The sequence below is a fragment of the Herpailurus yagouaroundi genome, unplaced genomic scaffold (assembly GCF_014898765.1).
Source record: "Herpailurus yagouaroundi ecotype Mexico unplaced genomic scaffold, PumYag 29, whole genome shotgun sequence".
Classification (NCBI taxonomy): Eukaryota; Metazoa; Chordata; class Mammalia; order Carnivora; family Felidae; genus Herpailurus; species Herpailurus yagouaroundi.
Window position 1 is genome coordinate 115879962 of NW_024412377.1, and position 12702 is coordinate 115892663.

Here is a 12702-nt window from a genome sequence, read left to right on the forward strand (position 1 = left end):
ATTAAAATCAAATTTAACAGCCTACCAGTTTCATACTGTTGCAGTGATTTCTAGAAACCTAGACTAAATTCTTTGAACTTTTCATGTTTTCTACTTTTTAGTCAATCCTCAACTCTGTAGTCTAGAAATACTGTATATACACCAGTAGCTTATCAAAATTTAACAGTTGATTGGGAATTCTGAGGAAGTCTACTCTGATTCATACTTCTTAGAATCATTTCACAGTATCTGTAGTTGAGCTAGTTGACAGTGCTTAGTGATACAGATTATGTCCGAACCAAATTACTGAGAAGTTTCAGAGATGCATTTCTCTGTGGCTCTAACTAGAATTTGCCATATATATTTCATAGTTTCTAAATGAACCTATGCCATAGGTAATAATAAATTTTTTTCTTTCTTTCTTAGCATAATTTTAATTCAAAAGATCAGATTTACTCAGATGGCAATTTCACTGATGTAAGTGTCGTGGAGATAGAAGCAGCAAATGACAAAAAGCCTTTTCCAGAAGATCTGAAATCACTGGACTTATTCAAGAAGGAAAAAATCAGTACTGAAGGACACAGCAGTGGTATTGGAGGTTCATCGTGCATGTCCTCCTCTAGGCCAAGCATTTCTAGCAGTGATGAAAATGAGTCTGCCCAGAACACTTCAAGCACCGTCCAGTATTCCACAGTGGTGCACAGTGGCTACAGACACCAGGTTCCATCGGTCCAAGTCTTCTCAAGATCCGAGTCCACCCAGCCCTTGTTAGATTCTGAAGAGCGGCCAGAAGATCTACAGCTGGTAGATAACACAGATAGCAGTGTTGGCAATTTGCCCAGGCAACAGTATTTCAAACAAAACTGCAGTCAACGTGAAACCAGTCCAGATATTTCACATTTTGAAAGGTCAAAGCAAGTTTCGTCAGTCAATGAAGAAGATTTTGTTAGACTCAAACAGCAGATTTCAGATATTTCACAGTCCTGTGGATCTGGGCAAATGAAAATGTTTCAAGAAATTTCTGTAGCAGATGCTTTTGGTCTACATACTGAGGGACAGGTAGAGAGATTTGAAACAGTTGGGATGGAGGCTGCAGTTGATGAAGGAATGTCTAAAAGCTACTTACCGCAAACTGTCAGACGAGGTGGCTACATGCCTCAGTGAAAGACTGGTTCCTGTTAAAACTTCACCAGTACCTGTAAACTAAAGCTAACTTTAACTGTTATTTCAGAGAAAAATAATCTTCGCTCACTGAAGATGATCATTTGCCCTTAAGGACAACAGTAAACTGTCCTCCCACATGGGCTGTTTCCCTTCCAGAATATCTGGGATTCTTCTTTCAAGCACTACATAAACTGACTTCATCCTCTAAATAGCTGAATGATTTTGTGCTGTTTCAGGATGTTTGCACTGAAGAAAAACAGAAAGCTTGTCTGAAATTTATAAAGTAAAATTTTCTGTAGCTAGACAACAGATGGTCTTTAAATAATAAGCAGTGATGTATTTAGCACAGCTGTACTGATTTTAATGAGAATAGTCACCAAATAAAGTGGCTGAGATGGACTTAAGATAAAAAATTAGATGAGCAAGGTCTAGACCCTCTACTTTAGCTGACAGCGTAAGGAGAGTATTAGGTAGCATAACTGTATGAACCCAGTTTTTGTTGTCTGACCAAAAGCAAAAAAAACAGTGGGTTGAATTACAATCTTGCCAACATGAAATATTAGACATTCTCTTCTGTTGGTGTAATGATGCCAGCTACTAGATAAATGGAATTCTAGAGTTTTAATTTTGCAGATTAAAAAATGTATTTTTGAACATTTATATCATAAGTAACTAAATTTTCAAAAATTTGCTTTATGTTGTTATTCACAATCTGTTTGAAGATCCATTTCACAAATTCAGCAGTTAAGAGTGCCCAGTTAAAAAACTAGCAATGAATGCCAAAGTAGCTTAACCATTTTAAAAATTCTTTGCCATTTATAGACTCGCCATTTTTCTGTATGTATAAACATTGACCTTTTTGGTAAAACTTTAGAGAATTTGGTTGATGAAGCACTTTATACAATATATCTTCAACTTAAAATGTGTTTTAATATGCTTTGTTTTAAAGTAGGCCAAGATTGGAAGGTTTTTTTTTCTAGATGTTCGAAGCAAACTGAGAACACATGGGCACTACTTACCAAAATAAAACCCTATCCAAAAACGTACATATTGATGTTAGTTAATATCACAGGGAACACCCTGTTGTGGAGGCACTTAATGATGAGATAGTATTTTAACACCTGCTAGGTCTGAGGTAGGTGGAACTTAGTTCCACATTGTGATTTAAAGAGACTTTAAACCTCTTCCCACAAGTTCTCTTCTTCCCAGAGAGAAGTGAGCCAGGGCTCCAGAGTTTAGCACTAACCACACTTTCACATTTATGCCCTACCCTACCCACCACATTTGATAGGAGGCAAGGGCTAAAGACAGGGGCTAAGTGAAAATTTTTGATAGGTCATTAGTAGCTGACTAGTGTTATCAAGTAGTTTTGCAGAAAGTATGTTACAGTTTTTTGTCATATTTAAGTCACAAAAACCAGGCCCACTTAAAATGGTTTATAGAGGTTATTCAAGAATAAAAGGCTAAAAGAAGTTGCTCTACATTTACAGTTGAAATCTAATTCTGCTCATTATATATGATTCTGTACATAATAGACTTCCTGTTAACAGTATATACTTTGTAGTCTTGCTTGATGTGTTTCAGAGTTCTTTCATACACAGGGTCTTTGTGATACAGGGCAGGTGCAACATGAGATTGGTAGAAAGGATGAGAAGTAGATGAGGAAGACTGGGCACAGAGAAATCTCCAGAGAAGTCACACTATAAGATAATGTCACCGCCACCATTTAAGTTGGTCAAAGCCTGATCCAAATCAGGATTAGATTTATCTTGCTAAGAATCTGTCAAGAAGTTTTTATCAGTTATATTTTTCATTTCCTCCAAGTAAGTAGTCATGTTATTGTCATCATGTTCAGCTATAACTTTCCTCATGATAAACAGCAGTGTTACAAAGAATTCGAGTGTGAAGTTTGTACATGGGGAGCACTTAGAATATGCAGACTCCTAATCTAAGGGGGAGGAGAATGAAGTCATTTAAGAAAGAACATTATATAAGCAACCCTATTGGTGGAAAACTTGTATAGAAAATGGTACCCTGAGTGAATGCCCCCCAGCTGCAAGAGCACTTTACACATACTAGATTGTTACTATACAGATAATCCAATCAGAAAATGTAGATTGGATTACCAGTATGTGTTGTACATCTTTTGCCCAGATAAAGACAAGGATTCATGAAACTTGTTTCAAGTACAAAATTACCTTCCTGAACCATGTCTTAGGATAATTTGTTTTGAGGCATGTAAATTGTATTTTAGGTAAGCAGAGAAGTGGATCTGGTTTATGTGAAAATTAGTCTATATATAAGCAGTGGATGGGTTACTCAGATGTTTAGTATCCCAAAATTTCCTTTAAAGTAACACTGGCACATCAGAAAAAAAGCCTCTCTGTAGACAAAACTAATACACTGCTTCTGATGCGCTCATACAGGATTAAAAAATAAGCATATATGCCACATGTATTGTTATAATTTGACTATTAGTTACTGGTATGTTGGTACCCTACTTCAAGCCAGCAGTGATCAGTCACGGCACTCAAGAACATACTGTGTAAGTAGAAGCAGGGTAAAAAGCAAAACCATTCATATATTCTGTGTTCACATCTACCTAGCTGTTCATTTAATTGCAAGTTACCTGGCCTTCCTAGCTTACTGTGAAGTTAAAGGTTAATGAAGTAGAAATATACTTGTAAAACATTAATTTATGAAAGCTCATCCTTAAAGTAGAACAGCTAAAATAGCTTTGTAAGTAGAAATTAAATTTTTAAAAATGGTTAGTTTCTATCCACATAGTTAACTAATTAAAATCATGACCAATGTAGAAGTAGAATAATCCTGTTGTACAATTCCCTAAAATATTTCTTTTAACTGGCACATATTGACCAAGCATAAATCAAGTGGAGGAGCTCTTCCTCCGTTCTGTTATATTCCACATCATTCTCCTATGTTTGGTTTAAGAACAAATTTTTAAACCATAAACTTCTGTTGTTTTGTTGAAATGGGTCAAATGTCAATACAATAAGCTACATAAAAATTTTAAAGTTCAGTTGTTAAAAATTACTGGGATAGCTTTCTGTTGCAGGTCGTGTTCAATTCTACTGCCCAAGATTGCTTTAAAAAAAATTATTGCACTTTTCTATAAAAGGAGAATATGGAGCCATAAAATGGCAAGCTATTTATGTTTAACCTAAAATTGGTCATGGTCGGGATGCCTGGCTGGCTCAGAAAAGCATGTGACTCTTGATCTTGGGGTTATAGGTTCAAGCAAGCCCTATGCTGAGAGAAGACATTAAAAAAAAAAAAAACAAAAAAACTTTGAAATCCATGACAATGACCCAATTTTATTTTTAAAAGAAGGTATAAAGTAGCAACTGGTCTTTGACAGCAGTTCCTTTTCAGAATATTTATAAACAGAATTCGGATGCAAGTCAAAACAACTTTCTAGAGCCAAATGTACTGTCTTTTGGATTAATCTTTTTTTTGTATGTGCTACTATTATGCAGTAGTGTGATATTATACTATACATTTCGTTAAAAAGAAAAAGACGACCACCTGGGATGAGCTCTTGTGTTGTCCATTTGTTCCTAAATTTTTAAGAGCTTTTTGCCATCAGTAGCTCCTTCAGGTGGGCTAGTTTTACTTCATTGCCAAGTGCTTTAAAGTTAGTGATGAAAATGCATTGAAGACCATGGAGAGAAATGTTCTACATCTTTTATCCCTTAAAGACCAGTTTTGTCTGAATGGTAACTACGTTTCAAGTGGTGTAACATGAATACCAAAATGTGATGTCAGATGGTTACTTTAAAGGCAGTTATTTGAAAATCCTTTAGTCTTAACATGTTTATTGAATATACTCTAAATAAGTGTGCAATTTGCTAGTACTACAATACAGTGATTAGCATTAGGTATGTATCCTCTTTATATCTTAGCTATGTCCCTTTTACTTGTAAGTGCAATCCTCTCAAGTTCACTTGCTCTTTTACCCCTACGTAGTCTACCTTCGTGTAGAAGGCTTGTCTAGAGAGAGTAAGTATTTTTACCTCTACAGTGAATTGCATGTGCTAATTGTTCCCATAGCTATCGGTCTTATGTTGACATAACTCTAAATGTTATTGTAAACGTTGCCTATGTATCCGCTCTAATCCTTTAGGTAAATTTAAGAAATAAATTCTTGTTTAAATTTTTTTTCTGTGTATGATCACTATAATTGGATGTCATTACACATAATGTTTGAGATACCAGTATTTGTCACTACTGCTCTAGGGTCTTAGTGTAAACTAGATGCCTTCAGAGGGTTCTGTGGCTTTTTAAATGTTCATTTAGCATAATGGAATAGGTTTTAGAAGAAAATTGATACACTGTCTTGGTCTTAGTAACAAAGTATGGACTGAGAGATTGTAAATTTGGAAAACTGGTAAATGAATTTTCCAAGATGAGTTCTGGAATCCCAATATCCTGCCACCTCCCAGTGGTTGTTTTTTGTTTTGTTTTGTTTTCTATTAGGGTGCCAGGGACCAACCAAGTACAGAGGTAATGTGCCATCTAGTGGCCAGTCTGTAGCCACACTGCTGGAGTCTCATCCTTATTAACAATGAGGCCTGAAGCCAGCAGACATACATCACACTGCCATCCCAAGATTGCTGAGTAGTAGTATGTGAAACTAAGTGAACAGTTCCACTTGGAAGAAAATCTGGACAATTAGATTTGTACATCTTCACCCCTTAACTTCATCCTTTCATGTGTGTACTATAGGTTACAGAAATAATATCTTGGCTTTGAGCTAAGTGTTCCTTTGTTTAAAATCCTTCATTTGGCTCTACCAAGCTCAGCCTGACTTCTTTGTGGTACCTTTTGTCTTATCCTAATTTATATTAAGCATCCAACACATCCTGCTTCCAGAAAGAGTTACCTCAAAGCATTGTTTCCCTAGCCCAGGGGCAGAAAACAACTTTAACTTTTGGTTTAAGCTTTTTTCTCTTTAAAGTTAATATAAAACACGCCTTCCAGTTTCAAAATACAAATCTAAAACTTAGTACAACTATGAATGCACTTTTACATACACATTTAAGTCCTATGCTTTGGCTAGTTAGTCCAAGTAAGCAGAAGAGCAGGATGAAAGCTGAACAGAGGTAGAAAAAGAAGAGAGTGCAGGGCAGGGAAGCAGAGGGAAGTGCAAGCCACCAAATCCAGGCCCTTGTTCCTGTTGCTGCTTGGAGTCTCAATAGCTTAAAATGGTTCTATGTCCACTGAGGAGAAAAATAGGTCTTTAAATTCAAAGTTCAACTTTTTTTTTTTTATAATTATTCTCTCCCAACTGTTACTGATTTTAAACAAATGATGTGGCAGAGCTTGGTTTCAGAAATCTGTGGACATTCAAAATCTGATTCTTTTACATTTATCCTTTGTCACTATGGTTATATCAACATGCCAGAAAGGTCTAACTAGAAGGGTATTATTCCTGAACGTGTTTTAGTGAGAATTCTCTCCCACTTAATGGTATTTCTGTATCCACTTATGCATTTGTATGAAACTGGAATCTTACTGGTATAACATGATGGAATATATAGTAGGAATCCTCACACACAAAAGTAACAGGGGAAAAAAAAAACTACCTCAGATGAAGTGTCTCTCCCACCGCCTTATCCAGGGTTGTATACAATCCTTTAGAGACAGAGTAGGCAGAGTAACCCAGCCATCAATTTTTCCCCAAGAGACCTACCTTTGGACTCAGACTGGACACCCTTTGCTAGGAAAATCTTAATGAATTGTCCGTGCTACAACCAGTAAGTACATTTGAATCCTGTCCGTATAGGAAACTTTTCCGTGCAGTTTTGGCTAAATTCAGGAGAAGCCTATTGTTCAGTGATAGCTTTTAAATGAATGAATACAAATTTCTCTGGAATTTGGTTCTGTAAGCTTCCACGAAGGGGATCATGTCTTTAAATTAATGGCTTAAAGCAATATTTAAGTAAAAAGGCACTCAAAGGCACTGAGATTCTCACAACAGAAAACCTAATTCAGCATGAGCATTCAAAGAATGAAAAGGGCAGTCACTCTTTAGTCACTGTGGATTTGGCCCCTTCTTCAATCTAGACTTACAAACACCTAGGCTACCCAGCTGAAATCAGAGCCTAGAAAATGACCCATGAAAAATTCAAACTTCCAAATTTACAATTTTGACTAGAAATCGTTGGCTCCTCATGTTGCTGGGGTGCACATTCCCTGCACACCCAAGACATTTCTCATTACCTACTGTGCCACAGGCTGCTGCGGGCATATAAACTCGATCAAATACATACCATCTATAAAATACTCATTTGGGGTCATTAAATCCTTAAAAACTCTCACAAGGTAAGGAGCCCCTGGGTGGCTAAGTGGTTAAGCATCTGACTGCAGCTCAGGTCATGAACTCACGGTTTATGGGTTCGGGCCCCACATCGGGCTCATGGCTGACAGTTCAGAGCCTGGAGCCTGCTTCAGATTCTGTGTCTCCTTCTGTCTCTGCTCTTCCCCCCTTTCAGGCATGCGTGCTCTCTCAAAAGTAAACATTAAAAAAAAAAAAAGGTAAGTATCAACATTATTGACAGACACAGTCTCAGGTTTAACAACTTGCTCGGGTTGTATGCTAGACAAAAAGCAGAATGGGGTCCCAACTCTGACCCCAAAGCCCAGATTCTTTGCTGTGTATACCAACTGTCCCCAAATGCTTTTAGTGAAAACCTTGATGATCAGCATGCCCGTGGCTGGCTTGCACAGTGACTCACTTGCTTCTTAAACCTTGCTAACTCTTCTGAGTTTCTCTCCCTTTTCCTCATCCCTGCCTTCTCATCACCAACTATCGCCCTCAAGCTTCCCCCTCCCCAGCCCTTAGCCCAGAGCAATGTTTCTCAATCAGGATCCCTTTAAGTCCTCATCTGAGTTAGCTCTGAAGCCAGCCTTCCCCCACTCCCTGCTCATGCATTTGCTCTAAGCCCATAAAGCAATACCTAAAAGGGAGATCAATGTACTGGAATTTAAATAAAAACTTATGAAAGGAAATTAAATGAAACGAAACAAATGGGAGGGACATGTGTCCCTCTTTCCTCAGCAGAATGCATTTTAACAAAACTCCTACAGTTTCATGTGGCCAAAGAAAAAGTCATCCAATGGTGGAATCTGGCCCCCTGCAGCTAGTGACAAAAGGAGGCAGGACACCTTTCCTGGGTGCTCAGTTCACACTCCTCCTATCCCACGCCATTCTGCTATAGACTGCCCACATCAGCCACCATGTGCACATAACCATCCGCATTTGTCTACCTCTGGGGCCTCTCCTTCAGGGTGGCTTCCAGCTGCTCCCATCCGTCTCCTGCCGATCCACTAGGGGGCATCACTGGCAACATGAAGCCTTGCTGCTGTCCAACTATTCTGACCCAATGGCCAACATTTGGTTTTTCTGGCTCCATCGTCTTACCTGGTCTGCCGTGCCTCTATTTCCAGCTTCATGTAGGCTCTTCTCTAGATATACACTCTCCAGTTGCTGGAACACACTGTTTTCTCTTACCTTCCACCCTGTGATTTCTTCTCAAATGTTCTAGTTCCAGTTCTTTGCTTAGTGAGAAAATTCTTCTTAATGAAGAAGAGACTCAAACGGATCCTCCTGAGTGAGACCATTTGTTCATCTCCTCCTTCTTCCCAGACTTAAGGGCCTTCTGTTTCCTGAGACCACACTGATGGCCAGTTTTTGTCTCTCTCTGACCTAGGATCCACATCCCCTGGAGGAAGGTTCCCTGTTTTTTTGTTTGTTTTCATCTCTGAGTCTCTGGCACCTAGTATGCTAGGGAGATATAGGTGCTTGGTAAATCTTGCTTAGAAGAAGAAATGAGGGCATGAGTGGAAGAGATTTCCAAATTTGTTAATGATTTTTTTTTTTTTTTTACCACCTGTCTCGGGTTGAGATTTGCCCTCTTCTCCACCTCCAACATGAAAGCATCTCCTAATTCCCATTCTTATCCACCAAGGGCTTAAAAACTTTTTTAAAGTAACATATACACTCAGCGAGTTGAAAAACAAAAACTCAAGATGGATCCTTATAAACATCTTGTTCTATCTCCTCATTCCACAGACGAGGACCATGAGAAAACAGACAAGTGAATGTTCCCACACCACAAGAGGGAAAAACTCAATTTGGAAGGGTTATAGCAGAAAAAGACAATAGCCCTGTCCTAAGAAATTATTTTCTGGAGAGGAAGATGAAATAAACACTTAGGATTAGCCTTAGCCTTAAAAAAGAGTAAGTGGGGGTTGAGTAAACCAGGTTCTTAGTTACCTCAGGGCTTGAATATAGTGCAGCCCCAAATACGGAGTGATCTCCCTATTTTTCAGTGAGATCTAAAGAAAATTTTTGAACATGAATGTATAAATTTTATAAATGTTGATTAAAGAGCTGGATGTCGACCTATAGTTGCTGTTTTAAATTAGACAATATCCAAAACAGGAATATAAAATATTGACTTTTTCACTCATAAAATAACTCTATCCACGTCTTTGCATGCTCATGGATAATAGTTTTCCTTGTCATCACCAGTAACTCTTTTTGAATCATCAGCATGGTTTTCCAGGGCTCATCCTTGTCACTTCCACTTAGTTGTCTGAGACACAGCGTGATGAAGCTGTCATTGGAAACAGTTTGCTAAGTCTTAAGTTTCCACTTGTGTTAATATTAACAGTTACCCGGGGCGCCTGGGTGGCGCAGTCGGTTAAGCGTCCGACTTCAGCCAGGTCACAATCTCACGGTCCGTGAGTTCGAGCCCCGCGTCGGGCTCTGGGCTGATGGCTCAGAGCCTGGAGCCTGTTTCCGATTCTGTGTCTCCCTCTCTCTCTGCCCCTCCCCCGTTCATGCTCTGTCTCTCTCTGTCCCAAAAATAAATAAACGTTGAAAAAAAAAATATTAACAGTTACCCAATTATCTCAGATGTGCATATGTATCATCTCCGTAAGGTAACTGCTTACCATTTGCTTTTTAAAAGGGTCTTTAATAAACTTGTTTAAATTTAAATCAAATATATTTAATAGTGATATCATACCAAAGGAGTAATTACTCAATCTTTGGGGTTTGCTTCTGGCTCCTTTCATGGCAATTCTTCCGGTGATCTCCACCAAAACTCCCGAACTAAGCATGATTGAGGTCATTTTGGTGAATGGGTCTTTCCCAAACACTCTTATTTTCAAAGTAATTGAGAGATAATCTGTAATAAGAGACACTTTTCTGGGAAATTATTTTCAGGAAAACACTCATTTTATATTCAGGCAAAAATCTGTTCATCAGGCATGCCTTCCTGGAAGAAAAAAACTTCCTATAAAACTCTGAAGAAGTTATGGGCATGGACGAGTTAGAGAGGGACACATATATGCACACTGTTCTTAAGGTAATGCTGCCTCACTGCTATGGTCAGACTCGACTATAAATCTTTCTGTCATATAAGATTTAAATTTCAAAGCTGGACAAAAGGAATTTTGTTGACCTCTCTAGCATGCAGGTATTATTGTGGGCCCTTCTTCCTGCTGACAGCCAAAGTGTGATTTTCTCAAGCAAAGACCCTTATTGTCATATCTCCATTACTCCCAAGCTGGCCACAGTCAAACTGATCTTCAGTCCAGAGTCACTGGGAGGGAGAGATTATCCTGCACTTTTTCTACTCCCAGGACAGAAACAGGAATGCCTTGTAATCACAGATCTCTAACCTCAATGGAGGAAGGTTCAAGACTGGTACCTACCTGCAAAATTTTTTACTGAATTTGAAGCAAAATTTGAACAGGATTCTCTCTTCTCCAACAGAATCATAGAAAGCAAACCAGTCCCATTTCCAAGCAACAAGGCTCTGTGCAAATAATTCTGCAGGTGAGAGTCTCTCCTGATGCCATAATCCAAGTGTCAGGATTTCAAGATATCAGGCAGCCTCCCTAGGGCCTCCCACAGCACAAAGAGTTAGAAATAAACTGAGTAGGAAAGACAGGAGTTGGTGACAGGCCTGGGGCTAAAAGGAGGCCATCGTGACATGTAAGTAAAAGAGGCATTCAGTGCCTGGGCTTGAACAGGTGTCTCCCTTGTCACTGCCCTGCTTGATAGCTCTGGGTTTTCTGTCATCACATGAGAGTGGGAGCATTTCAGGCTCCCCAACTGGTAAAGTGGAATTACTGTGAGGAGATTATTCTAGCATTTGACCAAGGAATGGACAAGAGAGGGTAAAGCTTGGGATGGGAAACTTTTATGGAAAATTTCATTGATGTTGATGAAGACTGACAGGGGCTTAGTCATGGAGAACAACAAGAAGGCAAAGACAGCTCATGAAACATCCCAGAAGCCACATTGCCTAGCAGAAAAGAGGGAAAGGAAGTACATCTGGGTAAATGACCCAAGGAGGTGGACAGGTTGCAGTCCTTTTAACACTATGGATGATGTGTCTAAAGGGAAACATACTGAAGATAATGAGGGAAGCCTAAGGCTCTAGGTCCCTGGCTTATGACACCAAGCCCTGTCTCCCCTCATTAGTACCGGCAGGTTTCTGTCTTGGGGAGTCAATTTTTTTTTATTTCAGGGGTTTTATGTCTATGCCATAGCTCTGGCTGTTCCCACTAGTTGGGGAGGATGAAGCCAACAGGCAGGAAGGGTTTCCTGGGTGTGACTAGATCGGGAACCTCACAAAGGTGAGATGACACCTCACTTTCACCCAAAGGTGTCTACAGGCAACCACTAATGGCAAAGAGCTAATAAAGAGCTCATTTCCTTTTTTAAGACAATTGTATTCAATACCCCTGCCCAATCACTATCTGCCTTTATCCCTCCTTCCTATGTTCCAGTGTTAACTGCATAACCTTCAAGAACACTGCTCTGAGACTTGAGGCCTCATCTGAAGTTGTTTGTGGAAAGCATCAAGGAAGATGGTAGTGATAGGAGACAGGAAAATGTGGGACGCCTGCCTAGCTGCTCCCCAGGCTTTCAGTAACAGCCAGGTTCACACCACACCCAAATTTAGCCATCCCCAGTTATACAGATAGACCCACACAGAAATGAACAAATGATGCAAGATCCATTAGAATCAGCATGGGCTTCAGAGGCACACTAACTTTGTACCACTTCTACAACCCTCATTTACCTTATCTATAATAACAATAAGCATACACCAACCAATTGGACAACATATAAGACATGGATAAATTCCTAGAAACATAAAACCTACCAAGACCAAATCATGAAGAGAAAATCTTAACAGACTGATTCGTAGTAAGAAGATTGAGTCCGTAATCAAAAACCTCCCAAAACACTCAAGTCCAGGACAAGATGGCTTCCCTAATAAATCTTATAAATCATTCAAAGAATACCAATCCTTCTCAGAAGAGGAGGGAGCACTTCCAAACTTATTTCACTAGGCCAGTATTACCCTGAAACCAAAACCACATGACAACATTACAAGAAAATTACAGGCCAATATCCCTGATGAATATAGATACAAAAATCCCCCACAAGTCTGTAGCTATGCCACCTTGAATGAGCCCAATCTTGTCTGATCTCAGAAGCTAAACAGGGTC

General features: G+C 39.2%; 1 protein-coding gene across 7 annotated transcripts in view; it reads left to right on the plus strand.

Annotated features, from left to right (window-relative positions):
- The window catches only part of IL6ST (interleukin 6 cytokine family signal transducer), a 56949-nt gene extending 51627 nt beyond the window's left edge, over window positions 1-5322 (plus strand). For 6 of the 7 annotated variants that reach the window (XM_040452976.1, XM_040452984.1, XM_040453011.1 and 3 more), the window contains one exon: window positions 406-5322. In XM_040452976.1, coding sequence (XP_040308910.1) covers window positions 406-1143 — 738 coding nt within the window. In that variant the 3' untranslated portion in view covers window positions 1144-5322. The remainder of the gene's footprint in view (window positions 1-405) is intronic. The other variant, XM_040453019.1, reaches the window with a different exon arrangement.
- Window positions 5323-12702: the final 7380 nt, after the last annotated feature.